General features: G+C 37.5%; 1 protein-coding gene across 2 annotated transcripts; it reads right to left on the bottom strand.

Moving 5' to 3' along the window:
- Window positions 1–237: 237 nt before the first annotated feature.
- Window positions 238–22,722, bottom strand: si:cabz01007807.1 (uncharacterized). 2 transcript variants are annotated; one of them, XM_063008555.1, is made up of 40 exons: window positions 22,611–22,722; window positions 22,125–22,190; window positions 21,608–21,667; window positions 21,474–21,518; window positions 19,586–19,633; window positions 18,859–18,909; window positions 18,176–18,769; window positions 17,907–17,966; window positions 17,718–17,813; window positions 17,183–17,239; window positions 17,031–17,090; window positions 16,317–16,352; window positions 13,828–13,875; window positions 13,682–13,723; window positions 13,201–13,245; window positions 13,031–13,108; window positions 12,885–12,935; window positions 11,703–11,771; window positions 11,575–11,622; window positions 11,382–11,441; window positions 10,740–10,814; window positions 10,609–10,656; window positions 10,418–10,492; window positions 9,871–9,942; window positions 9,731–9,778; window positions 9,548–9,607; window positions 9,318–9,392; window positions 9,202–9,249; window positions 8,865–8,939; window positions 8,744–8,791; window positions 8,507–8,566; window positions 7,739–7,768; window positions 7,563–7,649; window positions 7,419–7,472; window positions 6,717–6,800; window positions 4,963–5,055; window positions 3,890–3,929; window positions 3,750–3,804; window positions 2,814–3,147; window positions 238–1,445 (listed from the first exon to the last, which is right to left on the bottom strand). In XM_063008555.1, the coding sequence occupies exons 1-40, from the start codon at window positions 22,707–22,709 to the stop codon at window positions 1,032–1,034; spliced, it is 3,588 nt and encodes a 1,195-aa protein (XP_062864625.1). In that variant the 5' UTR covers window positions 22,710–22,722; the 3' UTR covers window positions 238–1,031. The 2 variants fall into 2 exon arrangements, with proteins under 2 accessions (XP_062864625.1, XP_062864626.1); XM_063008556.1 differs by having other exon boundaries at window positions 9,202–9,246.
- Window positions 22,723–27,446: the final 4,724 nt, after the last annotated feature.

The following is a 27,446-nucleotide window of genomic DNA, read 5'->3' as shown; positions in this document are numbered from 1 at the left end:
GCTTATTGGTGCAGTATACCACAGGAAGTACAGCTATAATTTCACTTGCCTTTGGTTTATGGCCCTGACTTCAAGACTTTTTCATTTGTGCTAATGACTTAGGTTTCAAATGTTATGTGGCTTATTACATTGAAACACTAATTGGTCAATGGTATTATACACAATACATAAACTGCCACCCTTAAAACACAAAAAATGTCCAGTATTAGTGCAAAATAAATTTTTCTTTTAAAAAGCTTACTGTTTGACTGTTGGTGGAAGTCTGGCATTTGCTTTATTTAATACTTTAGCAGTAAATTACTGTGTTAAACTACCATTTAAAAAAGAAGAGTTAATGTTGGCAGTTATGTGATTTCAGTCGTTTTAGCAGCTGTTATTTTTTATGGTACTGATTGGAGTACATTGGCTTTACCATGATGGTCTGATGTAAATAAAACTGAATTAACTGAGTAAAAAACTAAACACATCTGTTATGAATTACAGGCCGCAATAATATGGGTGACACATTTCACAGTAAGCAGAGCTCTACCTTATCATGGGATTAGAGGCTACAAGCGTGAAGGAAGAACTTGTTTCAAAATGAGCATTCCAGACCTTTCTTACTGCTTGCATGGACAAAGACAAAGGAGGAATAGGAACTTCTTTCATGCATGTCAACCTTTAATCCCATGGCAATAGAAAGCTAAGTATGTGTTCAAATCTTTAAAATAAAGTACATGTTCCAATATTTGAGATATAGTAACAGAACAGTTAAAGAAATAATGCCATGACATAGGGTACATGTCCATTAAAACTATAAACCTTTGACTTCAACTGTATATTCTTAAGTGGGCATTGTTGTCCAGTTAGGTTCTAATTTAAAACCTACATTTACTTTGTTAAATAAACCATCTTATGATGGTTGGACAAGGAATTGCATCAGTTTCTTTGCACTTATAAAATGAGACGAGTCTTAACAGTGCTGTTTAAATTCTATGGATTAATCAATTGTCAGTTAATTCATGGTTGTTCTAATCAACAACAAACTGGTTCTAAACCTGTCCGATAGCTTCCATCAGTTGCTCTCTTATAGAGTTGAGTTCCACCAAGCTGTCCTGTAGCAACTTAGCTAGCAAATGCACCTGCATCATAACCTCTTTCTTGCAACCCTTCTTTACCTCCTTTGAGTCCTTGTTAAAATACTTATCCATGTCAGACCACATGCTGTTTATGGCCACTGTGGCATTATCCATGACTTCTACAGCATGCTCCACTGGTTCTCCAGCCAGACCGATGGTCTGGAGCGCTCGCCGCACCTCCCAGTCACCGGCATAGTAATTATTACGGTGCAGCAGTGGGTGGTAGCGCAGTCGTTGCACTCCTTCGGCCACAAAGCTTAGGCCGCGTCGGAAATCAGCCAGACGAGTCTCGAAGTCCTGCAAAACCACCTCAATCTTCTTACGGTCCTGGTTAAAGGGGATAGAGATTGTAAAAAATTTAAAGTTTGAACCTTAATAATATCAATAATGTAGACAAGCTGACAATTACCCAGCTAAATTGTGTATTTGTTTACCCTTCAAATACAGTAAACCCCAACTAGAGTTCCACAGGCATGGTTATGGTATATACGATCAACAAAACTGAGCAACTTGTGGGAAAAAAACACCAGCCTTCAACCATGGTCAACCAGCTGGTGACCATGCTGCAAATTTGAAGCATAATTATTTTGATCCAAATGGCATTCACTACAGCCAGTTGTCTTGCATTGCAGACCTCCGGTGTAAGAAAATATGTTACTTAAAGCTTACATTTGTTGAACTTTGACCTGAAACTGCTGTGATTTACACAACATTGCCAAACTATGTTAATTAACTTAAATAGCAACAGAGATAACTAAGACACGATCATTATCAAGTTGCCCTCTACCAAGATCTGGAAACCTGGGGAAGTCATTGGCTTGGGTATGAATGGTGCTAAAATCAACCACAGTTTGTCTCAAACCCGCATCAACAACATCCACAGAATGTCTTAACTTCAAAGATCTGATTCACATGAGTTCAATATTCCAGAAATACACATCATTTTATTTGGTTCTTTTATGTGGTTCAGTACACTGTTTTGCATCTCAAGGTAAAAGGAGATCTTTTAATTGTTTTTTTTTTAACAGTGTAAATCCATTCAGATGTAGGAAACCTGGTTGTACCATCAGATTGTACTACTTTTTTCCACTGGTCAGGGGTCGAATTGGCATTTTTATGCATTAGCTTTTGATACAAACGCTTTCCATGAATATAAGCTAAGTATGTAAAGTTTTGGGTGGCATTGGTTCATTCAGATGGTCATTTAAGTTTTGGGGCTGTAATAATACATTTCAAACCAGAAATGTCTCTAAATACCCTTATTCAAAAGACCTGTATATAAACTTTATGGCCAAAAGTGTGTGGACACCAGACTATTGGACATTCAATTTCAAATAAAGGGGTTGATCCCCCTTTTCAAAGCATTTGTGAGGTCAGGGAATAATGTCAGATGAGAAAAATGGGAGGATGGGGGTCTCAGTATATCCTAAAGTGTTCTATAAGGTTGAAAGATCTGTGCAGGCTGCTGAAGTTCCACCACACCAAACTTATCTGGTGCACAGGGGGAAAGTCATGCTCAAACGGGAAATTATCTTCTTCAAACTGTTGGCTTAGGTGTATAAATTATAAAGAATAAACCATATATTTTCAACCCTGTTTGCATTTGGTGTGACAAACAGCTGAACCCAACAACCCAAGAGATGTCCACATACTTTTGGCCATATTAAGTGTTGTTGTGCGATTTGTGTAACTTACGTTCATTTCGTGGACGTTGTCTGAAATGGTGGCTGAAGCTGCAGCGATCCCACCCGCAGTAGCGACTCCCAACCCAACAGCAGACACAATAAGAGAAGTACCAAGCGTAAAGGGTGCCAGTGCCAGGCCGGCGATGGTGGCTACGCCACCCACAGCTGTCGTAGTGCCACCTGTGATGTTGGCGATTTTGGTTCGGCGATGGAAGTTGCTGACATCGTCTCCGATGGCGTAGAGAAGCAGCACGTCTTGGTAGAGGACCTCGGCTTGCTCTGTGAAGCTTTTGTAGAAAACACGGAGGCCACGGTGGACTTTATCAGCAATCTCAGTGAATGATCTGGTGAAAGAAAAAAAAAAGTGTGTGTAAGATAATGTTAATATCAGTAACACTTTATGGCAAAAAATAATATGTGAAGACCGTTCCTGATTATTGAGTTCAGTTTGTTCAGCCATACCTATTGCAAAAAAGTGTATGAAATAAATTGTGTTTACAACTTTTTAAACTGTTTTGTTGAAGATGTTGCTGTCAGAATGATTGTGCCACTGTGCACAAAGTGAGGTTCATATGGAATTGGTTTAACAAGTTTGGTGAGGGGGAACTCCAGCTGCTGGCACCTTAACCACTTGGCTACCACTGCCCATGTTATGGAATGTCCTTGATTGATGGCCCATCATCATTGTCAATTAAGGATGAGAAATTTAGACTTATAAATGTAACACTGCTTCACATCTGTGCTCTTGTAGTAGTCAACAGCAGCTTTTTTTTACATTTGACCATGGCTGATCTGCCACACTGAAAACCATTGTGCTTTTCAACACTGTTTATTTTTGAAGACTGTATAGCTGTATACCTGTTTTCAATAGCTGTGGCAAAAACAGCCCACACCCCACTTGTTAGACCCACTTGCCATGTGGTGTATAACAAAATAATGTACTTACTTTGTTTCATCCTCTTTATTGCTGAATTTCTCATCTGATGGCACCTCGTCCCACACTGAGAGAGAGCATCATATGTCTTTGCTGCATACATATTATTTAAAGTGCTATTTAAAGGCAACATATTAGCATTCTATACTTACATTCCACTGTGTTCCACCACTCCATTAAACTGTCAGTGTCCTGCAAAAAAAAAAAAAAAAAACCCAGAATGAAACAGTACTGAATTAAAAAAGGAGAACTCTCTCTTTAAATGTGTGTGTGAGTAGATTTCTGTTAATGCAGATTTCTTTCTGTGTTCCTAATGTAGATGTCTGTAGTAGTACCTGTTGCAATGACTGATTAGTTGTATTGCCTGTAGGTATGTGTTCAGCATATTGAATGTATCTTTTAACTGCTTGGTGAGTGAAGTATGGAAAACTCAGTATTAAAAACCTAGTCTTTGTTTTCACATTAACAGCTCTGGAATTGCTGCTTACTTAGATAAACACTAATAAAAAAAGGTTACAAACTGGATTTATGAAACAAATGTAACTCTAATTAAAATACATTCCAATATCACCAAACCATATCACAACTGTGGACACCTGTACATTTAGTACTTAAGAGTACCCAGAGTAAAAAAATCCTAATATAAATCTTTAATACAAAATTTATTCTAATTATTATGACCACTAGGTTTTTGTTCGTTGACTTTCCTCTTTAGCTCACCCCAATATGATTTAGGTCAAGCTTAATTCTGTGGCAATTGACCATTTTGTCTGGATTTAATCTAATTACAAATAAAACTCCAAATAGAAGCAAGTAAAAGCTGGAGTATTGGACTTCACTAAATTGCCTCTTGATTATGATTGGTGTCCTGTCCGGGATGTATTCCCAGTCCCCATGCCCAGTGTTTCCAGAAGACTTTCTGCACCCCTGATCCTGATTTTATTTTTTAATGAACTTGCACTGTATTTTAACTGAAGCCTAGATTCAATAATGTGATGTTTTCCATACATTGTCATTTTAACATTTGATTGGTTGGATCCTAGCAGTTAAGGTACTGGAATAGTAAGCAGGAGATCGCTGGTTCAAACCCCACCACTGCCAGGTGCCACTGTTGGGCCCTTAAGCAAGGCACTTAACTCTCAATTGCTTAGACTGTATACTGTCAGCTAATAAATATATATAAAGCCTCTGCTCAATGCCGAAAATGTAAATGGATGAGACTGACCCCTTCATCTTCCTCTTGTACTCCGTCCAGACCCCCTTCTTCGTCTAGCGCTGATACTCGTCTTACATCCATCTGAGAGGACATCCACTCAGCCTAAGAAAAGAAGAGCTAGATAGAGTTTTTGATTCCTTCACATTACCCAAAATAACTACAACATGAATGGTGTTTCTGATGGCAGAAGTGATAAACATTTGTCAAATATTTCTGTATTTCAAATATTTCAGTAAATTGTCAGAAATACAAGAAACAGTCATGCTGACAGTCAGAAATCAGTTAAGGAGGTAATAGTTTTCTTTTTATGTTTTCAGGAGGTGACACTTTTATGGTTGTCAAGCTGGTTTAAGCACATATCAGCAAGTCAAACAGCATTATATAGCTGAAAGAATGGTGTAAGAGTGGGGGTGTTACAAAGCACCAAATGGTCTCTGGTTACTGATATGTTCTTTCTGGGTCCCTGTCCCTATATATATATATATATATATATATATACCGATCAACCATAACATTAAAACCTTGTTTCTACACTCACTGTCCATTTTATGGTGTAGTTCATCTGTTACTCTGCATGCTTTGTTAGCCCCCTTTCATGCTGTTGCTCAATGGTCAGGACTCTCCCAAGACCACCACAGAGTAGGAATTATGTGGGTGGTGGATCATTCTCAGCACTGCAGTGACACTGACATGGTGGTGGTGTGTTAGTGTGTGTTGTGCTGGTATGAGTGGATAAGACACAGCAATGCTGCTGAAGTTTTTAAGCACCTCACTGTCACTGCTGGACTGAGAATAGTCCACCAACCAAAAATATCCAGTTAACAGCGCCCCATGGGCAGCGTCCTGTGACCACTGATGAAGGTCTAGAAGATGACCAATTCAAACAGCAGCAATAGATGAGCGATCGTCTCTGACTTTACAGATACAAGGTGAACCAACTAGGTTGTACTGTCTAATAGAGTGGACAGTGAGTGGACACGGTATTTAAAAACTCCAGCAGTGCTACTATGTCTGATCCACTCATACCAGCACAACACAGACTAACACACCACCACCATGTCAGTGTCACTGCAGTGCTGAGATCATCCACCACCTAAATAATACCTACTCTGTGGTGGTCCTGGCAGAGTCCTGACCATTGAAGAATAGCATGAAATGGGGCTAACAAAGTATGTAGAGAAATAGATGGACTACAGTCAGTAATTGTAGAACTACAAAGTGCTTCTATATGGTAAGTGGAGCTAATAAAATGGACTGAGTGTAGAAACAAGTAGGTGGTTTTAATGTTATGGCTGATTGGTGTATATACAGGATTTGCTTTCACCTTCCACAATAGATTCTAACTACTCTTATAATGCCAGTGAGTAATGTGCTTCGATTGATTAGTACACTAATTTATTGTTTTGTGAAAATGAATGAATGATCTGATTACACACATTAATAAACTTCCTATAATATTTCCAATAACCTTTTTTTGTTTTTACAAAGTAAAGCTTTTATGCTTGTTAAGCTGGTTTAAGCACATATCTGCAAGCCAAACAGCATGCCACTAGGTCAAGTCACAGGTTCGTGCATACTGTACAGTGTCACAGCTCCTCTAAATAAACAAAAACAGAGGTGGTAACTCACAGCAGTAATAACAGCTGTACCAATAACGAAAGTTTGTTTTTAAAATGCCCTGCAATACTTCCTATGTTGATTATCCGACCAAACACGTCAAGAATGTGCATTGACTGTGTTTGAGAAAAGGTTGGGCTGGATACCTTAGCTGCCTCTGAAAGGTAGAAGTTGCAAGACGTGGCACCACGTGGATCAAAGTCCTCAGGAAAGCATGACTGGTCCTTTGCCTTGAGGTAAAAGGTAGAACTGAAATTAAAACTGAAGCTTGATGAGCTATAAAACAGCACACTTGATGATGTACAGACACTAGCAACTAATTTAGTTGGGGGTTTTTTCCTCGCAATCTAGTCATATCCAATTACCCGAACTGCATTGCACTTCCTCTCTACTGATGCTGATTTCTACTTCTGATTGAGGACAGCGAGACTGACACACGCCCCCTCCGACACGTGTGCAGTAGCCAACTGCATCTTTTCACCTGCATGAGGCGAGTTCATATGCGGATCAGCTTTTGTGTATGGACAGCCACACCCTGATCAACGCATTATTCCTAGACTCCAGCCAACAGAGGTCATAATTGCATCAGTTATGAGGTCCCTATCTGACTCCCCACCCTGTATGAACAACAGCCAATCGTTGTTCATGTAGCCGCCCAACACAGCTGGATGGCCAGAGTTGAGATTCGAACTGACGAGTTTGAAATGTCAGCTCTGGTGTGCTAGCGTGTTTTAGCGCTGCACCACCCGCACCAGACTTAAAGTTAATTGACATTATAGAATTATTGTATGTATATTTTTGTTTACTGTTTTGAGGAAAGTAAAACCGGCATCTATACAAATACTTACCTTCGATTTTCTTTTCGGCTTCTGGGATTTTTTCAACTTTTGTGGCTTTGGGTCCTAAACACAACAAAGAAAAGAAATTTGGTTGATAAAGAAATTTAAAATTTAAATGTAGAAGAAAAAAAACAAGGCAAATAAATACCAGACCATTTCTGTCCAACTGTCATCATCTCCATTATCTCCTGCTTTAAATAGACCTGCTCCTCTCGATGGGACTCCTGCATCCTTTAGGCCCTAAATGTAACAAACTGATTGCATGCTGTATTCTGCCAAAAATTTCTCGGTCATAATACAGGAATAATTCAAATAAGAAAAACGTTCACCTTTGAACTTTTGTGAGATGGTGTTGCAACCTGTAATGCAGGAGAATTCTATATGAAATGTAAATATAACATGAAATTTTACCCAGTGTTTACAGTGCACCTTTTACCCTTAATATACGTGTTTTAATAATCCATCTGTTAGGCTTAACATTTTAATGTGTGTAATACTATAAAAACGTGAGTTTCTGTAATTGCAACTTAGCATCAATTTAAATTTCAAACACAGGAAACTGGCAACCTCACAGGCATTTACCTGCATGCGCATGATAAGCATACACATAGATTATATTTTAAATGCTTTCTCTGTCACCTCACAGCAAGAGGGTCCTGGGTTCGATCCCCAGGCGAGACGGTTCGGGTCCTTTCTGTGCAGAGTTTGCATGTTCACCCTGTGTCTGCGTGGGTTTCCTCTGGGAACTCCCCAGTCCAAAGACATGCAGTCAGGTTAATTGGAGACACTGAATTGTCCTATAGGTGAATGGGTGTGTGTATGTGTGTCTGCCCTACGATGGACTGGCGCCCAGTCCAGGGTGTTACTGTGTGCTTTGCGCTCATTGAAAAGCTGGGATAGGCACCTCCCCCACGACCCTAACTGGATAAGCGTTTAAGAAAGTGAGTGCATGAGTGCTTTCTCTGAAACAATATCTATTTTTATTGCATTTAATTGCATTACTAAATTATCTAATTTATTGCATTATTATTGTTACCATAACAGCTAATATAATTCTGACTTAACATTTGAGACAAACAGAAAAAAGCAAAATAAACCTTTGATTCCTCAAAAGGCTGGCCACCATTCATCTTCATTAGATCATCTTCAACAGCACCCTTAAAGTAAAAAATTTGTTATTGTTTTAAATGTATAATATAAATGCAGTTCATGATTTAATGACGCTTAGTAAATTAATGAAATTATAAGTACAATGATTTAATTTTAATACTGAAAACTGAAATTAGTGTAGTAGATATTTCGATATTTATTTATACACTACATGCCACACTTACCTTTGAATGTCGGCGAGGTAGAGTGACTGTAAATTTTAATGGTTCCTTCTGTGAAAGAAAATGTTTTATTATTATCAAAGTAGAAAAAGCACAATTATTTTTAAGTAAGACAGTTAAGTACCGGTTTGCAGTCTTTTATTCTTTTGGATTTGCCATTGCTGTTCTTTTGTTTACACGGTTCATCATGCAGATCAACCTGTAGAACGTTGGAACCACCATTAAAACAAAGGTTTCTAAGTAATATAATATTGAGTAATTAATAATTATTTGATTTAATTAAAGAATAAAGCTTGTTTGTAGCAGAAGGTTACCACAGGTGTAAGGTGTTATGATAGAAAACACAATAATGAGATGAAAATAGAAACAATTGAGATAAAAATGCAGTTTAATATATATTAAACTGAGATTAGTGTAGTAGATTTTTCAAGACTTATTCTTACACTACAAGCCACACTTACCTTTGAATGTCGGCGAGGCAGAGTGACTGTAAATTTTAATGGTTCCTTCTGTCAAAAAAATGTTTTAATATAAAGTACAACAATTATAATCCTTTTAAAATAGGACAGATAAGTACCGGTTTGCAGTCTTTTATTCCCTTCGAGTCACCATTGCCTGTCTTTTGTGTACACGGTCCCTCAAGGAGAACATTCTATAAAATGTTGGAACCACCATTAAAACAAATGTAATGTGGCACAAAAGATAAAGCAGGAGGTTACCACAGGTGTAAGTGTTATGATAGAAAACACAATAATATGATTAAAACAGAAACATTTAAGATAAAAATGTGTTCCATAAAGAAAAAACCTTTGATTCCTCAAGAGGCTGACCACCATTCATCTTCTTTGTGTCATTTTCAAATGCATCCTTACAGGAAAAAATTGTTGTATTATTTTATAGTTATCAGTTTTATAGTTTAAATGTCATTTGTGATCTCTGCAGTGTAAACATATATGTATACACACACACACATTAGACACCCCAGTTTACCTGTGAATGCTGGTGCGGCAGAGACACTTTGAATTTCAGTGGCTCCTTCTGTCAAAAATTCATCATAATTTATTATAATCAGTAATAAATGAAAAATAACAAGTAGTAATATAGATTTCTTAATGTGGGCAGGTAAGTACCGGTTTGCAGTCTTTCTTTTTTGCTTCACCATTCTTCATATTTCGTTTACATGGTTCATCAAGATCATTATCCTGTGGAATGTTTGAACCATTAAAACCAGTGTTCATGACGTACTTAAAACATCATTCTTAAAATCTACCTAATGCTCTCTGGCACTGTTTGTAAGAGTTGGCACAGTGCAGTCCAGCATATTTCACCCATACAGGTTTCATATCATTTATATTTTTAAGTTAAATGCTTGATTTGGGAAGGGGGGGTCTGAAAGCATGACAGGAAATAAACCTTAGAGGCGATTACAGTGCATATTACCAGCACAGGTAAATGTAGTTATTTGATTGGCCCCTGCTAATACAGGATTTCTGGTATATACATTGCCATTTCAATAATGTCAACACAGCTCAAAAAAGTGACACTTTCTGAATCATATAAAACATGATTTCTTACATGACATTACATTTATATTAGGTGCTATACCCTGACAGAAAAGAAACTGTTCTATCAAATCTAATTTAAATATAACCATTTACGACATTCCAATAATAATACCTTTGATTGCTCCAAAGGTTTTGGAGGTAAAAACAGGCTACCATTTGTCTTCTTCAGGTCATCTTCAAAGCCCCCCTTACAGACATAAGTACAACTGTTATAATTATAGATTTATACCTTAAAAAAGCTGTTTGTAAGCAAATTAAGAATTACATTTAATATTTATTGCTACATTCAACACCAAAATTTACCTTTGAATGTCGGCGAGGTAAAACCACTTTAAATTTTAAATGTTCCTTCTGTAAAGGAAAATGTTTGGTTACATTGTTATCAATATACAACGAACATAATGATTTTAAAGTTAGAGTACTGTAGAAAGTACCGGCTTGCAGTCTTTCATTCCTTTGGCTTCACCATTTCTTAACTTTTGTTGACATGGTTCTTCAAGCAAATTATCCTGTAGAATGTTTGAACCACCATTAAAACAAATATTATTTAATAATGTAATCTTGTATAATGAATAATCAATTGTTATATGATGGTCTGTAAATGAATATAACATAAATAACCTTGTTATACAACTTTACTGAGCAGAAGCTGAAGTTTAGCTTTCCACATATAACATTAAGAATTTATAGAAGGGTAATATTAAGAATGCTTTATGCTATGTTATAGCTCATGTTGCACAGTACCTAATCACTCCTGTTACCTATCCACCTATTTACCTGGGAAAAGTCCAAAAACTTTCCAATCTTATTATATTGCCCCTGTCCCAACTTTTTGGACTGTTTTGCCAGAATCAAATTATTGATTTTTCTAAATGTAATGTAATTATAAAGTTAATAAGGGCAAAATAGTAAATAACTTAAGTATGTGTTGGCTCTGTGTGTATTTACTAAATTATTTTTTTGTATTATCTGATCATTTAATACCATAAAGAAAACAATTACTGACACAGAGTCATGTAAATAAATATCAAAACCTTTAAGCCAGAAATAGGATATTCCAATATACTGTATAATACCCTTGATTCCACCATAGACTGGTTCCCATTCATCTTTTTTAGATTATCTTCAGATAAAACCTTACAGAAAAAAAAGTTTACTTAATTTTTGATGTATAATATAAATATAATTCATGATGTCATAATAATTTTTAGTAGTAGGCTAAAAAACGTTTAAAAAATAATTTTAATGTAATCTTTTATTTCAATTTACCCTTGAATGTCGACGAGGCAGTGTGACTTTGAATTTCAGTGGTTCCTTCTGTCAACAATAAAATATTTTATTTGATAATTGTTTTATCAAATACAAAAAAAATGCTGTAAAATAAAACAGGTAAGTACCTGTTTGCAGTCTTTAATTCCGTCATCATTACTCATCTTATGTTCACATGGTTCTGCAAGCAGATCATCCTGTAGAATGTTGAAAACACCATAATAAAATTTTTATTAATAGATTAAAATATAATTTATAAAATTGTTAATAACTACATTACATTATTATGGGGGTTATATAAAAAACAATAATTCAGTTTTGCCTGGTCAACTTCATTTAATTTATTAATAAAAATCCATTCCTGCATTTCGGGCCTGCAACACATTCCAAAACAATTTGGGACAGTAAAGCATTTACAACTTTGTAACACTGTCATTCCTTCTCACCCTACACCTTACATTTAAAAGACATTTTGGCACATAGGACACTAAAATATTAAGTGTTTCAGGTGTTATTTTGTTCTATACTTCATGCAAGCAGGCTCTTCTTTCATTGACATGCATAGACGTCTCTGGAAAAGAAGACGTCTTGAAGGCAGCATATGTTGCTCTAATACAGTAGTATCTGAATTTACTTTTCTGCATTAATGCTGCCATCACAGAAGTGTAAATGACCTTTGCTAAGGGCACTGACACCACCCATACCATGACAGACCCTGCTCTTTGGACTTGTTGCTGATAACAGCTGGATGGTCCTTTTCATCTTTGGTCGGGAGGCACATGAAAAAAAAAAAAAAAAAAAAATCTGCAATACGGATTCATCTGATCACAATACACGTTTCCACTGTGTGATGGTCCATCCTAGATGCCTCTGAGCCCAGAGAAGTCGACGCCGCTTCTGGACATGGTTAACATAAGGCTTATGTGGTTATATCAGCTATTGTTGAGTGGAGGTTCTTGATGCAGTGCCGTCTGAGGGATTTTAAGATCACGGGTGTTCAGCCTAGGCTTGTGCCCTTGTCTTTTACACACCAAAATTCCTCCAGATATTATGCACTGTAGAGAAATAAATATGCAAATCCCTTCCAATATTTTCTTTGAGGAACATTGTTTTGATGTGAACTGGGGATCCTCTGCTCCTCAAAGACTCAAAGTTGACCAGACAAAACATGAAATATACTTTTTAAAATGTAATTCAAACTTTTGTTAGCTTTTATTATTTTTACTGAATACTACAGAGACTTTTTGCTTGCTTAAAATGTATTAATATTTACATTTTACTTTAACAGACAAATAAAGAGCTTAAATTACCTTATGTCCACGATAACTTAAATGAGGAACTATTAATTTTGGCTTCTTCTTCTGTAAATAATAATAAAAACAATAATCAAAACATGATTTCATTAACAAAATGCAAGTTCTAAACTGTAATAGATGTAAAGGATGAAAAGTGAAACCTTAAGTGAATTTTTATTCATTTTTGCATTTGGTTCATCTCTGTCAGACAAATTGTCTTCTGAGGCAGCATTATGCATCTACAGAGAAGAAAAATATAAGATAAATCAGTTATTTCTTACATTGATGAAATAGTACTTATATAATAAAATAATAATAAATGATCTCCGACCTTTGGCAGAGCACTATATGCACCGGTAATGCTGTCAGGAGTTTTCTAGAACACAAAGAAATAAGAATAATGACTAATGGCAGGGGTGGCACGATGGCTCGGTGAGTAGCACTGTTGCCTCACAGCAAAAAGGTCCTGGGTAAGATCCACAGGCAAGGCGGTCCGAGTCCTTTCTGTGCGGCGTTTGCGTGGGTTTCCTCCCACAGTCAGTTTAATTGGAGACACTGAATTGCCCTATAGGTGAATGTGTATGTGGGCTTGCCCTGCAATGGTCTGGTACCCTGTCCAGGGTGTTACCGTGTGCCTTGCTCCCATTGAAAAGCTGGGATAGGCTCCAGCACCCCCTCACGCGACCATAGTTGGATAAGCGGTTAAAAAGTGAGTGAGTGACTAATGGCAGACATTAAGCATAAAAAATGCAAATACAAATTCCAGAAATTAAATTAGCAATAAACATCCAGAAGTCAGACCGCTCATTTACCTTCGATGATGGTGATGTAATGATGAAGGCTCTCTTTTGTTTCTGAAAAAAGGAAATACTAGTATATACTAGTACACCAGTAATACATGTGGCACAAATAAACAATAAATACTATATAACAATAACAAGAACATGCACAAACATACTGTTTTGCCATATTTCTCTCCCAAAGTGTCATCAGAATCAACAGGGATCTAAAAAGAACATTAAAAAACAAATTACTGTGATTCACATTTTAATCAAGATGCAATAGTAAATAGAACCTAATATAGTCAGTTCTTATAAGAATAGAATAGAATGACTTTGTCATATATACAGTGTATCACAAAAGTGAGTACACCCCTCACATTTCTGCAAATATTTCATTATATCTTTTCATGGGACAACACTATAGACATGAAACTTGGATATAACTTAGAGTAGTCAGTGTACAACTTGTATAGCAGAGTAGATTTACTGTCTTCTGAAAATAACTCAACACACAGCCATTAATTTCTAAATAGCTGGCAACATAAGTGAGTACACCCCACAGTGAACATGTCCAAATTGTGCCCAAATGTGTCGTTGTCCCTCCATGGTGTCATGTGTCAAGGTCCCAGGTGTAAATGGGGAGCAGGGCTGTTAAATTTGGTGTTTTGGGTACAATTCTCTCATACTGGCCACTGGATATTCAACATGGCACCTCATGGCAAAGAACTCTCTGAGGATGTGAGAAATAGAATTGTTGCTCTCCACAAAGATGGCCTGGGCTATAAGAAGATTGCTAACACCCTGAAACTGAGCTACAGCATGGTGGCCAAGGTCATACAGCGGTTTTCCAGGACAGGTTCCACTCGGAACAGGCTTCGCCAGGGTCGACCAAAGAAGTTGAGTCCACGTGTTCGGCGTCATATCCAGAGGTTGGCTTTAAAAAATAGACTCATGAGTGCTGCCAGCATTGCTGCAGAGGTTGAAGACGTGGGAGGTCAGCCTGTCAGTGCTCAGACCATACGCCGCACACTGCATCAACTCGGTCTGCATGGTCGTCATCCCAGAAGGAAGCTGACGCACAAGAAAGCCAGCAAACAGTTTGCTGAAAACAAGCAGTCCAAGAACATGGATTACTGGAATGCCCTGTGGTCTGACGAGACCAAGATAAACTTGTTTGGCTCAGATGGTGTCCAGCATGTGTGGCGGCGCCCTGGTGAGAAGTACCAAGACAACTGTATCTTGCCTACAGTCAAGCATGGTGGTGGTAGCATCATGGTCTTGGGCTGCATGAGTGTTGCTGGCACTGGGGAGCTGCAGTTCACTGAGGGAAACATGAATTCCAACATGTACTGTGACATTCTGAAACAGAGCATGATCCCCTCCCTTCAAAAACTGGGCCTCATGGTAGTTTTCCAACAGGATAACGACCCCAAACACAACCTCCAAGATGACAACTGCCTTGCTGAGGAAGCTGAAGGTAAAGGTGATGGACTAAACCCAATTGAGCACCTGTGGCGCATCCTCAAGTGGAAGGTGGAGGAGTTCAAGGTGTCTAACATCCACCAGCTCCGTGATGTCATCATGGAAGAGGATTCCAGTAGCAACCTGTGCAGCTCTGGTGAATTCCATGCCCAGGAGGGTTAAGGCAGTGCTGGATAATAATGGTGGTCACACAAAATATTGACACTTTGGGCACAATTTGGACATGTTCACTGTGGGGTGTACTCACTTATGTTGCCAGCTATTTAGACATTAATGGCTGTGTGTTGAGTTATTTTCAGAAGACAGTAAATCTACACTGCTATACAAGTTGTACACTGACTACTCTAAGTTATATCCAAGTTTCATGTCTATAGTGTTGTCCCATGAAAAGATATAATGAAATATTTGCAGAAATGTGAGGGGTGTACTCACTTCTGTGATACACTGTACATATACAGATGTACATACAGCACAATGAAAATTCTTTCTTCGCATATAATATGTTTTTGAAAGCCATTGTACAGTGTTCCTGGAGCAGAGATGGTTAAGGGCTGTGCTCAATGGCCCAACAGTGGCTGCATGGAAAAGTTGGGATTCGAACTCTCAACCTTTTAGTTGATAGTTCAAAGCTCTACCCACTAGGCTACCACTGTCCCTAAAAATAAGCTGGAAATACACATCATTTTGTCTCGTATTTAGAATCTGGTTCGCATACCAAACAAGGCACAGTTTTAATACCAGATGCCCTTTCTGAGGAACCCCTTATATTTTATTTATTCTTTTACTAGTAAACTTTTACAAAAGCACAATTAAAAGCATCCTCTGTCTCTGTATGACTGTATGGTATGCCAGCTGTACAGCACAAGACAGGAAGGACCTGGCCCGGGTGATGAGGACAGCACAGAGGATCACAGGAAGTCTGCTCCCAGACCTGGATTCAGTGTATGCTGGCTGCCTCCAGAGGAAAGACTTACTAAAGATCTATTCTATTGTATTTTTATCTGGGTTTGGGACCGGCACTGAGAGCACACTGACAAATACAGCTCCCAGTGGCTAGGCTGTTTAGAATACCCCTGCCCCAACCACCCCCAAACAGACACTGACCAGTCATGTCTGTACTTTACTATGGCATCACATGAGCATCCTAATAATGAAACATTACGTCATATAACTAATTACTTACCTTCCAAGAGTCCCTCCTTAATTTTAATTTTCCAGTCTGATGAAAAAATTAAAAGTATAAACATTCAAATTACTACGTTATACTACATATAATATACTAATATACTATAATATACTACAAATATTCAATACAGAATGCGTTTATTCATCATATACACATATGCTGGGGTCAGTGCGCAGGGTCAGCTCATTGTACGGCACCCCTGGAGCAGAGAGGGTTAAGGCTGCATGGCAGAGCTGGGATTAAAACTCTCAACCTTTCAGCTCTACCCACTAGGTTACCACTGTACCACATTATGTACATTTATGTTGAACCCAATCAGACATTCCACTGATCTAAAGCTTAATTAAGAGGGTGTCTACTTTTACTGCATTATATGGCATAAGGTATGTTGGTATGTTATTACTGACTGCCTCCCTCATGCCACTGTCGGGTAATATCATAAACTTCACTTGAGCTTAACAAGTTTTAGAACATTACTGAAGTCTACCTTAAGGGTAAATGGAAAAGTTGAAAAAGAGGGCCCTTTTAGCTGAATTATTAATAAATGGTCTGACCTAGGCAGTGTGGCTACTAACACACACACACACACCAATGAGCTAAAACATTAGGAACATCTGCATAAATACTGTATACACTACCCTGACCTGCCAAGGTCTGGACCCCACAAGACACCTAATAAAGTAGCCACTGAGTGTATGGCTAGTTACATACTGGTTTCCAGTCAGGGCTAAACTCAGGGCTGTCTTCTGGCCAGTCTTCCACACATCTCTCCTAAAAGAATCAAGACACATACAGAACATAAAGAATCTGTTCTCTTTTGTAAACCCATGTCCTTATACATAAATACATACACAAACCCCTACCTGTCCAATAAAAAGAATGTCCTCATACACTTGGCTATTTTCAGCTGGCACAGTTTCCTGTCAAATCAAAACACAATAATGATGCGTGTGTTTGGATTTCTGAATACACTCAAAAACAATGTATAACAGTTTTGTCCAAAAGAATAAGGACGTTTTTATTGGCATTCATAGACATCAGCGGTAGAAGTGGTCAATAAATTTCAATAAAACTAAATTATGACTGAATACAATTTAAGCAATTGAAGATAAGGGGCCTTGCTTAGGGGCCCAAACTGAGGCAACATGGTGGCAGTGAGGCTTAAATTGGCAGCCGTTTAATTACTAGTCCAGTAACTCAACCACTGTGCTACCATTGCCCTAAAAATACTAAATTTCCCAATCTAGAGGAAAGCCTTCCTTAAGATAAAGACTATTATAGTAGCAAGTGGTGAGTGTTCAGTATACACATACAGATTTATGTTCTAGTGTCCACAACCGAAACGTAATACTCATTTTAACTTAAGTAAATAACTAAAAGAAAAAATCTTCACATTACCTGGGTATTGGCTTTAGCCTGTATTGCAGAATTAGGAGACGCACATGTGGGCGTGGTAGGAGACTGGAGGGGTGTAAATTGAGTCTGGGGAGGAGTCTGATAAATTGGTATAAACATTATGAGTGTTGAAAGAGTACCATGGACATCACTACTAAAAGAAAACACTGGTTAAATCATTGAAATGCTTACCTGACTTGGATTCTTGGGAACCCTTCTGCGAGGAACTGGTTTTGGGGGTTTTATTAACACCTTTAAAATGCAAAGAAATATTATGGTCCTTATATTAAGTTTGAAATCACACTGATTTTGTATAATTGATTTTCTACATCTTTTAGCAATGGGTGTGGCTGAATTACCTGAATCACATTAGTTTTACATAACAAACCAATTAAGTATGATTAAGTAAATTAAGTATATGTATCAAACTGGAACCAAGTAGATCATCTAGATGTTCTTACCACTCCATTCAGTGAGGCATTTTGAGGTGGCACAACTGTTGAGCTCTTCTGAAAGTCTCGACTTAATTCTGTAGGAGGTACTTGTTTAGCAAAGTTGTTCACATGTGGCTTAGAATGTCCATTATTCATAAGAGAACCAACAGTTAAATAAGAAAATGGCTTTATTTGACACTGGCTCTGAGATAATGGGGTACCATTTGACTGAGGTGTAGGGGACAAAAGGGTGTCTGGAGAATGCAAAAAACTGGGCGCATCCTGCCAGTTTGAGGCTGTTGTAGAATGTGTAGGTTGGCAATCCCTTTGCTGACTGGCCAGTATGTATTCTAAGAGATAATTGTCAGATGATTGCTGTTCTGTTTTCTCACTGGATTCCTCTTTCCGAGGAAATAGTTGATTGGTCTTTTCAGTTTCAGGAGCAGTTCTAGTGGTGGATGTTGTAGGTTTAGTTTCCCCGTTAAACACAGGAAGTGTGGAGATGACCCAGTTCTCAAGTGTTGGTGAAGATGATGTTGGAAAGTGAGCCCAGCCATTACTTTGTCCAAGGTTTGCACTTGTCAGATTGTTGTTTTCAGAGCCCGAGCCAACACTGGAATCCTGTAGGATAACATTATATTAAGATCATGATTTTCTTTCTCAAGTTAATGACATAGAGAATACTTTAATAACTGAGGAGCATAGCTTACGTTGCCTTGTGTAAAGGGGTTCATGGCTGATGAACTGATTCTATCAACTTTCTGAGAGTTGGAGAGACAGAACCAGAATTGGTTAACTCACTGGTAGAGGTGGGCAGTAGCATGTCATTTTGTCCATTTCATTTCATTATTTGTAGTATACCTTATAACTCAAAGTCCCCTAAACTCAAAACCTTTTGTACCCCTAAACTCAACGTTTCCCTGGAACACAGCATATTCAGTTAAAAATGTATTTATTTAATCTCAAATTAACAATGAACAGCCACTTTGTTCAGCGCTTGGCTTGAGCGGTGCAGTAATACTTAATCATAGTGTGTATATGAGACGAAGCTGCATTTGTGTGGAATAACTTCTATAATTCTATAAGTAAATACACAATTAAAATGTAATTTTACTTTGTGCTTATTTATTTATTCATTTTTTTTAAGTAGTCATTTTTTTCCTGTAGCTAAGCTTGAATTTTATTCCCTTGGTGGGGTGACTACCACTATGTTTCTCCCTTTGTTGAGCACATTTAGAATAAAAAGGACATTATAACTGATTTGCATGCAAGTTTAAAATATATGCAGCAGTTTTCACATCAGTCAGGCAATAATTTGACTATTTTTAAGAGTGGCTACTCTACCAACCTCGGCTTTTTGTCATGTTTTAGGAATATAATGTATATATAAATAAAATGTATTATTATTATTAAAATGTATTATATATAATCTCTTACCATAAGAGATGATACAAAAGGATTCGATGACTTGCTTGTAAAACCATTCTAGAAATAGAAATGTAGAAAAAGGTGCATTCCTTTTATTTCAATCACTCATTACTATACATATTTACACACTAAAATAAATATAAATAAATAATATTTAAAACTGAACTATACAGTGGGGGAAATAAGTATTTGATCCCCTGCTGATTTTGTAAGTTTACCCCCTTACAAAGACTTGAACAGTCTATAATTTTTATGGAAGGTTTATTTTAACAGAGACAGAATATCAACAAAAAATCCAAAAAAAACCATTAAATAAAAGTTATAAATTAATTTGTATTTAATTAAGGGAAATAAGTATTTGATCCCCTACCAACCAGCAAGAATTCTGACCCCCACAGACCGGTTATGTGCCCATGAGGCACACAAATTAGTCCTGTCCCTGTATAAAAGACTCCTGTCACAGAATCAGTTTCTTCCGTTCAAATCTCTCGACCACCATGGGCAAGACCAAAGAGCTATCAAAGGACGTCAGGGACAAGATTGTAGACCTGCACAAGGCCGGAATGGGCTACAAGACCATCAGCAAGAAGCTTGGTGAGAAAGAGACCACTGTTGGTGCGATAATTCGAAAATGGAAGAAATATAAGATCACAGTCAATCACCCTCACTCTGGAGCTCCATGCAAGATCTCACCTGGTGGGGTAAGAATGATTCTGAGAAAGGTGAGGTCAGCCCAGAATTACACGGGAGGAGCTTGTCAATGATCTCAAGGGAGCTGGGAGCAGAGAAATGCTGGATATGACCCCAAGAACACCATCCCCACCGGGCATTTCTTTGCCTCCAAACACGGCGAGTGGAGTTGATGCCAAAGAGCTCAATTTTGGTCTCATCTGACCATATCACATTCTCCCAAGCTTTCTCTGAATCATTCAGGTGTTCATTGGTAAACTTCAGACGGGCCTGTACATGAGCCTTCTTGAGCAAAGGGACTTTGCGGGCACTGCAGGATCTCAATCCATTACGGCGAAGTGTGTTACTAATGGTTTTCTTGGTGACTGTGCTCCCAGCTCCCTTGAGATCATTGACAAGCTCCTCCCGTGTAATTCTGGACTGACCTCACCTTTCTCAGAATCATTCTTACCCCACCAGGTGAGATCTTGCATGGAGCTCCAGAGTGAGGGTGATTGACTGTGATCTTGTATTTCTTCCATTTTCGAATTATCGCACCAACAGTGGTCTCTTTCTCACCAAGCTTCTTGCTGATGGTCTTGTAGCCCATTCCAGCCTTGTGCAGGTCTACAATCTTGTCCCTGACGTCCTTTGATAGCTCTTTGGTCTTGCCCATGGTGGTCGAGAGATTTGAACGGAAGAAACTGATTCTGTGACAGGAGTCTTTTATACAGGGACAGGACTAATTTGTGTGCCTCATGGGCACATAACCGGTCTGTGGGGGTCAGAATTCTTGCTGGTTGGTAGGGGATCAAATACTTATTTCCCTTAATTAAATAAAAATTAATTTATAACTTTTATTTAATGTTTTTTTTCTGGATTTTTTGTTGATATTCTGTCTCTCTCTGTTAAAATAAACCTTTCATAAAAATTATAGACTGTTCAAGTCTTTGTAAGGGGGTAAACTTACAAAATCAGCAGGGGATCAAATACTTATTTCCCCCACTGTACATGTTTAGTAAAATTGAAAGTTACAAAGAAAATTATCTATTTTTATTAAAGAATATAGAAATGAATTATTTCAATGTAATGCATTTTAATGTTATACTGAAATCAAATGGAAAAAAGAACTATAAAAACAATAAAATATATAATATAATAAAAAATATATAAAAACAAAAATTAAAAACAATAATTCAGAAAGATTTAGAGGTATTATATATCTGACCTGAGCTGAATGTTGGAATGGGTTCACTTTGTTCTGATAACCATTCTGTTTACAAAGTGAGAAGTGAGTGTTCAGTTATTTGTAATAAAATCACACAACAGCAAATGAACCATGCAAAGTAACGCCAACCTCACCTGATGGATTCGGCTACCTGAAGAATCAGTGCCACTAAAGCAGTCAGTTATAAAATCACTCTGCAGAAGAACACAAAACAAAAAGCAGTTATGACGATGAGAACTTCTAATGTCATAAACAAGATAGAGCAGTCTGGTTACGTCAACAAAGCCTTGTTTATATAATGAACCAGTTGTACTTGCAGTGTTAATTGATTTAAATGTAGGTTAAATATGTAAGAAACGTGATGATGTGGGAGTGTACAAACTCTGGGGTTAGGTTTAATGCTGACTTAAGTTGGGTGAAACAAACTATACAAGTTTTATTATACAATACATTTTCTATTTTTTTTGCACCCGAAATCAGTGTCAATATCTGTGCCTGTGATGTCTTGAAGCCACATAATTCTAATTGCATGTACCAAAACTGCATTTTACATGTTTATGAGTGTCAGCTTATGTAACCAAGTTTCTAGGCGATACATCCTTAGTAAATAAGGATATGGGTGTATTATTGTGCCTGTGTGTGTAAGATTACCTCATATTGTCTGGGTAAAGGACTTAGCGACACTCTCCTGAGGACTTCCTGTATGTCTGTAATGCTCTATTGAGAAATAAATACCTGCTGTTAAGCACTAAGCCAGATATCACTTTTACTTTCACTTATATCCTATACTTAAACTTGTATAGGATGTGTACAGGTACACTATATGGCCACAGGTTACAAGACATCTTAACTTTGATGAAGGTTTTGAAATTGGATACCAAAAAGCTCATGTTTAGTCCACATACTTCTGGCCAAGTTTATTGTGAGTTTTATCTAAACAATGCGAATCTGCTTGGTCAAAAAAAGTCTACAATCAGTCACAGTATAAATCACCATGGGCTTAAAATACAGACGTTTTAATTGGGCATTGGACTGTGGCATTTTTGTTGAGCAGCAGCTTCTAAACCAATGGCGATGCAAATAAGAAATAATAGAAATAATTCAAATACCAAGTCTGTAATGTTGATTTTTACTTACCAGCCTTGGTTCACCAGATGTGATATTATTTTGCCCACCAGCATTCTGATCTTGTGCATCGCAAGACAGATGAGGTACACCATACAACAAGCTTGCCATTGTTTTTAAACCAGGAACTCTGTTGGTAAAAAAAGATGGGGGGGGGGGGGCATTATGACCACCTGCTTTTTCTACACTCACTGTCTATTTTATCAGCTCCACTTATCATATAGAAGCACTTTGTAGTTCTACAATTACTGACTGTAGTCCATCTGTTTCTCTACATACTTTTTTAGCCTGCTTTCACCTTGTTCTTCATTGGTCAGGACCACCACAGAGCAGGTATTATTTGGGTGGTGGATCATTCTCAGCACTGCAGTGACATTGACATGGTGGTGGTGTGTTAGTGTGTGTTGTGCTGGTAGGAGTAAATCAGACACAGCAATGCTGATGGAGTTTTTAAACACCTCACTGTCACTGCTGGACTGAGAATAGTCCACCAACTAAAAATATCCAGCCAACAGCGCCCCGTGAGCAGTGTCCTGTGACCACTGATAAAGGTCTAGAAGATGACCAACTCAAACAGCAGCAATAGATGAGCGATTGTCTCTGACTTTACATCTACAAGGTGGATCAACTAGGTAGGAGTGTCTAATAGAGTGGACAGTGAGTGGACACAGTATTTAAAAACTCCAGCAGTGCTGCTGTGTCTGATCCACTCATACCAGCACAACACACACTAACACACCACCACCATGTCAGTGTCGCTGCAGTGCTGAGAATAATCCACCATCCAAATAATACTACAAGTGTCAACAATTATAGTCAATCAAAAATAATAACAATACTTTCACTTTGTATAGCCAAGTTTTAACTTGCAATTGCAGCAACAAACTGTGTACACTGACAAGGACTTTACGTATGGACTTAATAGTAATGTTAATAATTAAAGTGTCAGTGTGAGTGTGAATGTGTGTGTGTGTATCTGTGATGGACTGGCGACCTGTTTGGTGTGTTAATCAAACCCACAATGACCCTAACCAGACACAGTGGTAGAACAGACAATGAATGAATGATTCAAAGTATTATATTCAAAACAAAGGCATGTTGGTTTTTAATGCAATGCTGTCTAAGTGAGTAAAGGATGCGGGCATTCAGTATTGGTTTATTGGTTTAAATCTCTAAATCTTTTAATAATTTTATTGACTACTGAAATCCTTAAACTATATGATTACACAGTTGTACTTAGAGCATTCACAGTCTTAATTTCATTAACATAATTGTTTTTAAATGTGTTGCAGCGATCAAAGTTGTAATAAGTGTAATAATAATAATATATTATTTTGTGCTGTTTTAAATTAAATATTTGTATAAAAATAGTAATATATATAATTCGATTCCAAAAACACCGTAGATTATTGACATAATGCATTAATATGTTTTGCAATTTTAGAGCAAGTATGAAAGTACAAAAAATCTTACCATACATGCTAGAGTCAGAGAGTCAGACAATCAGAGCACCGGCAGAGTCAGAGACACAAAATGAACTTTTCGTCAGAGAATCATCCTGAACTGCTTTCAACTGGACTGAAACAGCAGCTACACTATACTACACCTGAGTGAAAATATGCTACAGGTCCAGCCAGTTCAGCTCACTGCAGCTGTCTCATGTGGCGTCAGCTGAACACAATTATAGCTATTTGACGCATAAATAGTACATGTGACGTACATTTAGACAGCTTTAAAACCAGTTAATACCAGCTTTGTGATAAAAGATCCTGCAAATAAACATTTAATAGGTACAGTGTGACATCATACAGTGTAATGGGAGGGAATTTGTATTAGTAACATGGGAATTGTAACACATAATATATCAAGTTGTATTTTAATAGTATAATGACTAAGATTATTAAATACTACTGTTCTCTATAAGCAGGATTTGACACACTAGATTATTAGACAGTCCAATCAGGATCTTGCTGCCTTTTTGTGATTGTTGAATAATAAAATTAAAGCATTTGAGGCAGATTTTCTAACATGTGCTACATTATAACCTACTTTGCAATAAACTGTAGTAATTTGTAATTATGACCTGCAGGTTGTGCAACTGAAAAGTATTTGCATTTTTTGTACATGGGCCTTGGGTTCAAGCCCTAATTTTTCAGGACCTAATTGAGCTTGCTTTTTAGGTAGTAGCATTCACATTCCAGTCCCCATTCCAATCATGCAACATTAACTAAAATAGCACTACGCTGACCAGTAACACTGCATGAGCCATATTTAGAAAAAAAAAGGGTTGGTAACATTTGAAGAATGCACTTGCTAGCCTCACTTTCCTAGATTACTATTAGTGATATGGGAACTAGGAGATAAGATCGTCTGCTAAATGCAGAAAATGTAAATGTAAATCCCACCACCACCAAGACTGGAATCTCAGGTTTGAGTTTCAGGGGTGTCACTTTAAAACGAGATAAAAGACTTGATTGCTACACATTGGCTACAGATTGGTGGCCACGGTGATATTTTCTTGTCACAACAATGTATAAGGTTTCTACTTGATGTAAAATATGTGAAACTCAATGCCCTTCATCTAGAAATTTGTACCTTTAAACTCAACATTTCCCTTAAACTTAACATGTTCACCTTTAAAAAGAAAATAGATGTATTTAATTTCAAATTAACAATGAACAGCCAGTTTGTTTAGCGCTTGGCTTGAACGGTGCAGTAAGACGTCATCAAAGTGTGCATATGAGACGAATCTGTCAAATCCAGTCCGACATAGTATGACATAGAAACAATACTCTTCTCTTTCAGTGTGTTTATATTGCATTTGTGTTATTTTTAGTGGATAAGTGTCAAAAACCTCATTATTTTACATTAGCCTAAAATATATGCAGTTCCACAGGACCATAAAATGCATTAACAGTTTTTCCATCCATCCTTATTAGAACAAATACCTTGAAACTCAACACTGCTCCCAGAAACAAGTGACATTGAGTTACAAGGTACCACTGTATTTAAGGAAAAGAATGTCAGAATGTCATTTAGTCAGAATTTATCCACACATGCCACTCTTATCTAGTGGTTAACTATGAGAGAACACTGTCAGCTAAGGTTGTTTTTCTTGCCTTTCTTTCTTTTCTTTTACAAAAAAACCAACAACACTGCTACACTTACACAAGTATAACAATGCCAATACCATGTTAGTGTCACTGCAGTGCTAAACATGAAAAAATAAATAAAAGTCCCTTATGTCAGTAATTGATACCCTTAGAGTCTGCATAAGTGTGTATGAGTTTGTGTGCTCGTACATACACACATACCTGCAAATTACAATAAGAAGCCTCTCTTACTGACATCTGGTGGTTAGCTATGATAGAAAACTGTCAGACGAGGGGATTTTCTTTCTTTTATTTCCTTGTCTTCCTTTTCCTTTCTTTTTGTAATTTTACAATAAATAAATATAATGCATATAATGCAGTCAGGTGATGTGAAGCAATTTTTGGTACCATTTCCAGTAAGGGTATATAGATTTTTATCAACACAGTCTTAGGTTAACTATACAAAGGTCAGAAAGATATAGCAATTTAGTTAACTGATTTTTATCGTAGAAAAATTAATGGTTCTTTAATATCATTTAATGCTGGGTTATAGCCTCGTAATTCCTTGTTAGGATTTATGATTGATTACAGATAATAATAGTGGAGAGTGGCTACTATTCAATTTCAGCATAATGTGATGATGTGATTAACTAACATTGTAACAAAATAAATCATCCAGTCAAGATGTACGTATGTGATGATGATAACAATAGCTGTACATTATTAACACATGGATAATATTCTATAGTCCATATTACTGCTATAGTCCATATTACTGCAATGTATTGTTAAATAGAAATGTAAAACTTTACTTAGTGCTTTTCCATAACAGCTTCATCCTGGCCTGGATCATGGTGGGTCTGGAACAACTCCAAAAAAAACTTGGCACAGGGCATTATTACAGCCTGGACAGGACACCAATCCATCAAAGGCAGAACATAGAACCTGAGAAAACATAAAATACAAATTTTAAATGATAATTTAGCTACTTAATTAACCAACTAGCCAAAAGTACTTGTTTGTTTGTTTGGGATAGTTAGACTAAACACACCCAGGTGTGATCGGGCCAGCACTTATCTCTGGTCAAGTCTCCAGTTTTGCAGTTGTTGCTCCTAAAGATGGCACAGTCAGGTGGGAGGCAGCTCCATTTACTGTACAGATTAACTTTGTGGATATACTCTACAGTTACTCTGTAGACCACCCATTGCTCTGAACACTTTGTCACCCCCTGTACATCATTTATAATCTAAAAGGGACGTCCATAGTACCCCCACTGAGCACATAATGTTTGGGTGGTGACACCACAATGACATTACCATGGCATTCAATTTAATCTGCATAGTATGTGTATCTTATAAAATAATCAATCTAGGCCGCTCAGGTGGCACAGCGGTAAAACGCACTGGCACACCAGAGCTGACTTTTCGAACTGGTCGGTTCGACTCGGCTCTGGCTTGTTGTTCATACATGGAGGAAAAAGCCGGATAGGGACCTCATAACTGATGCAATTACGACCCCTGCTGGCTGATTGATAGCATTTGTACAGAGTTGGGGGATAATGCAATCAGGGTGTGGCTCTCCGTACACAAAGCTGATCCGCATATGAACTTACCTAATGCAGATGAAAAGATGCAGGGGGTGTGTGTTAGTTAGCTCTCCTCACTTGGGGCAGGGTCAGCACCAGTAGAGAGGAAGCATAATGCAATTGGGTAACAATTGAACATGCTAAAATCGGGAGAGAAAGAAAATAAAACAA

The sequence above is a fragment of the Trichomycterus rosablanca genome, chromosome 14 (assembly GCF_030014385.1).
Source record: "Trichomycterus rosablanca isolate fTriRos1 chromosome 14, fTriRos1.hap1, whole genome shotgun sequence".
Lineage (NCBI taxonomy): Eukaryota > Metazoa > Chordata > Actinopteri > Siluriformes > Trichomycteridae > Trichomycterus > Trichomycterus rosablanca.
Note: the sequence above shows the minus strand (reverse complement) of the source record. Positions and strands in the feature narration are given on the sequence as shown.

Bases quoted from the DNA above. Each gene is read 5' to 3' on its own strand.
- si:cabz01007807.1 (XM_063008555.1), bottom strand. From the start codon at position 22,709: ATGGCAAGCTTGTTGTATGGTGTACCTCATCTGTCTTGCGATGCACAA. The intron at 13,876-16,316 runs GTAAGTAATTAG...TGTTCTTTTTAG, and splicing joins TAAGGAGGGACTCTTGGAAG to ATCCCTGTTGATTCTGATGA. The intron at 11,623-11,702 runs GTACTTACCTGT...TATTGTTGACAG, and splicing joins GAATTAAAGACTGCAAACAG to AAGGAACCACTGAAATTCAA.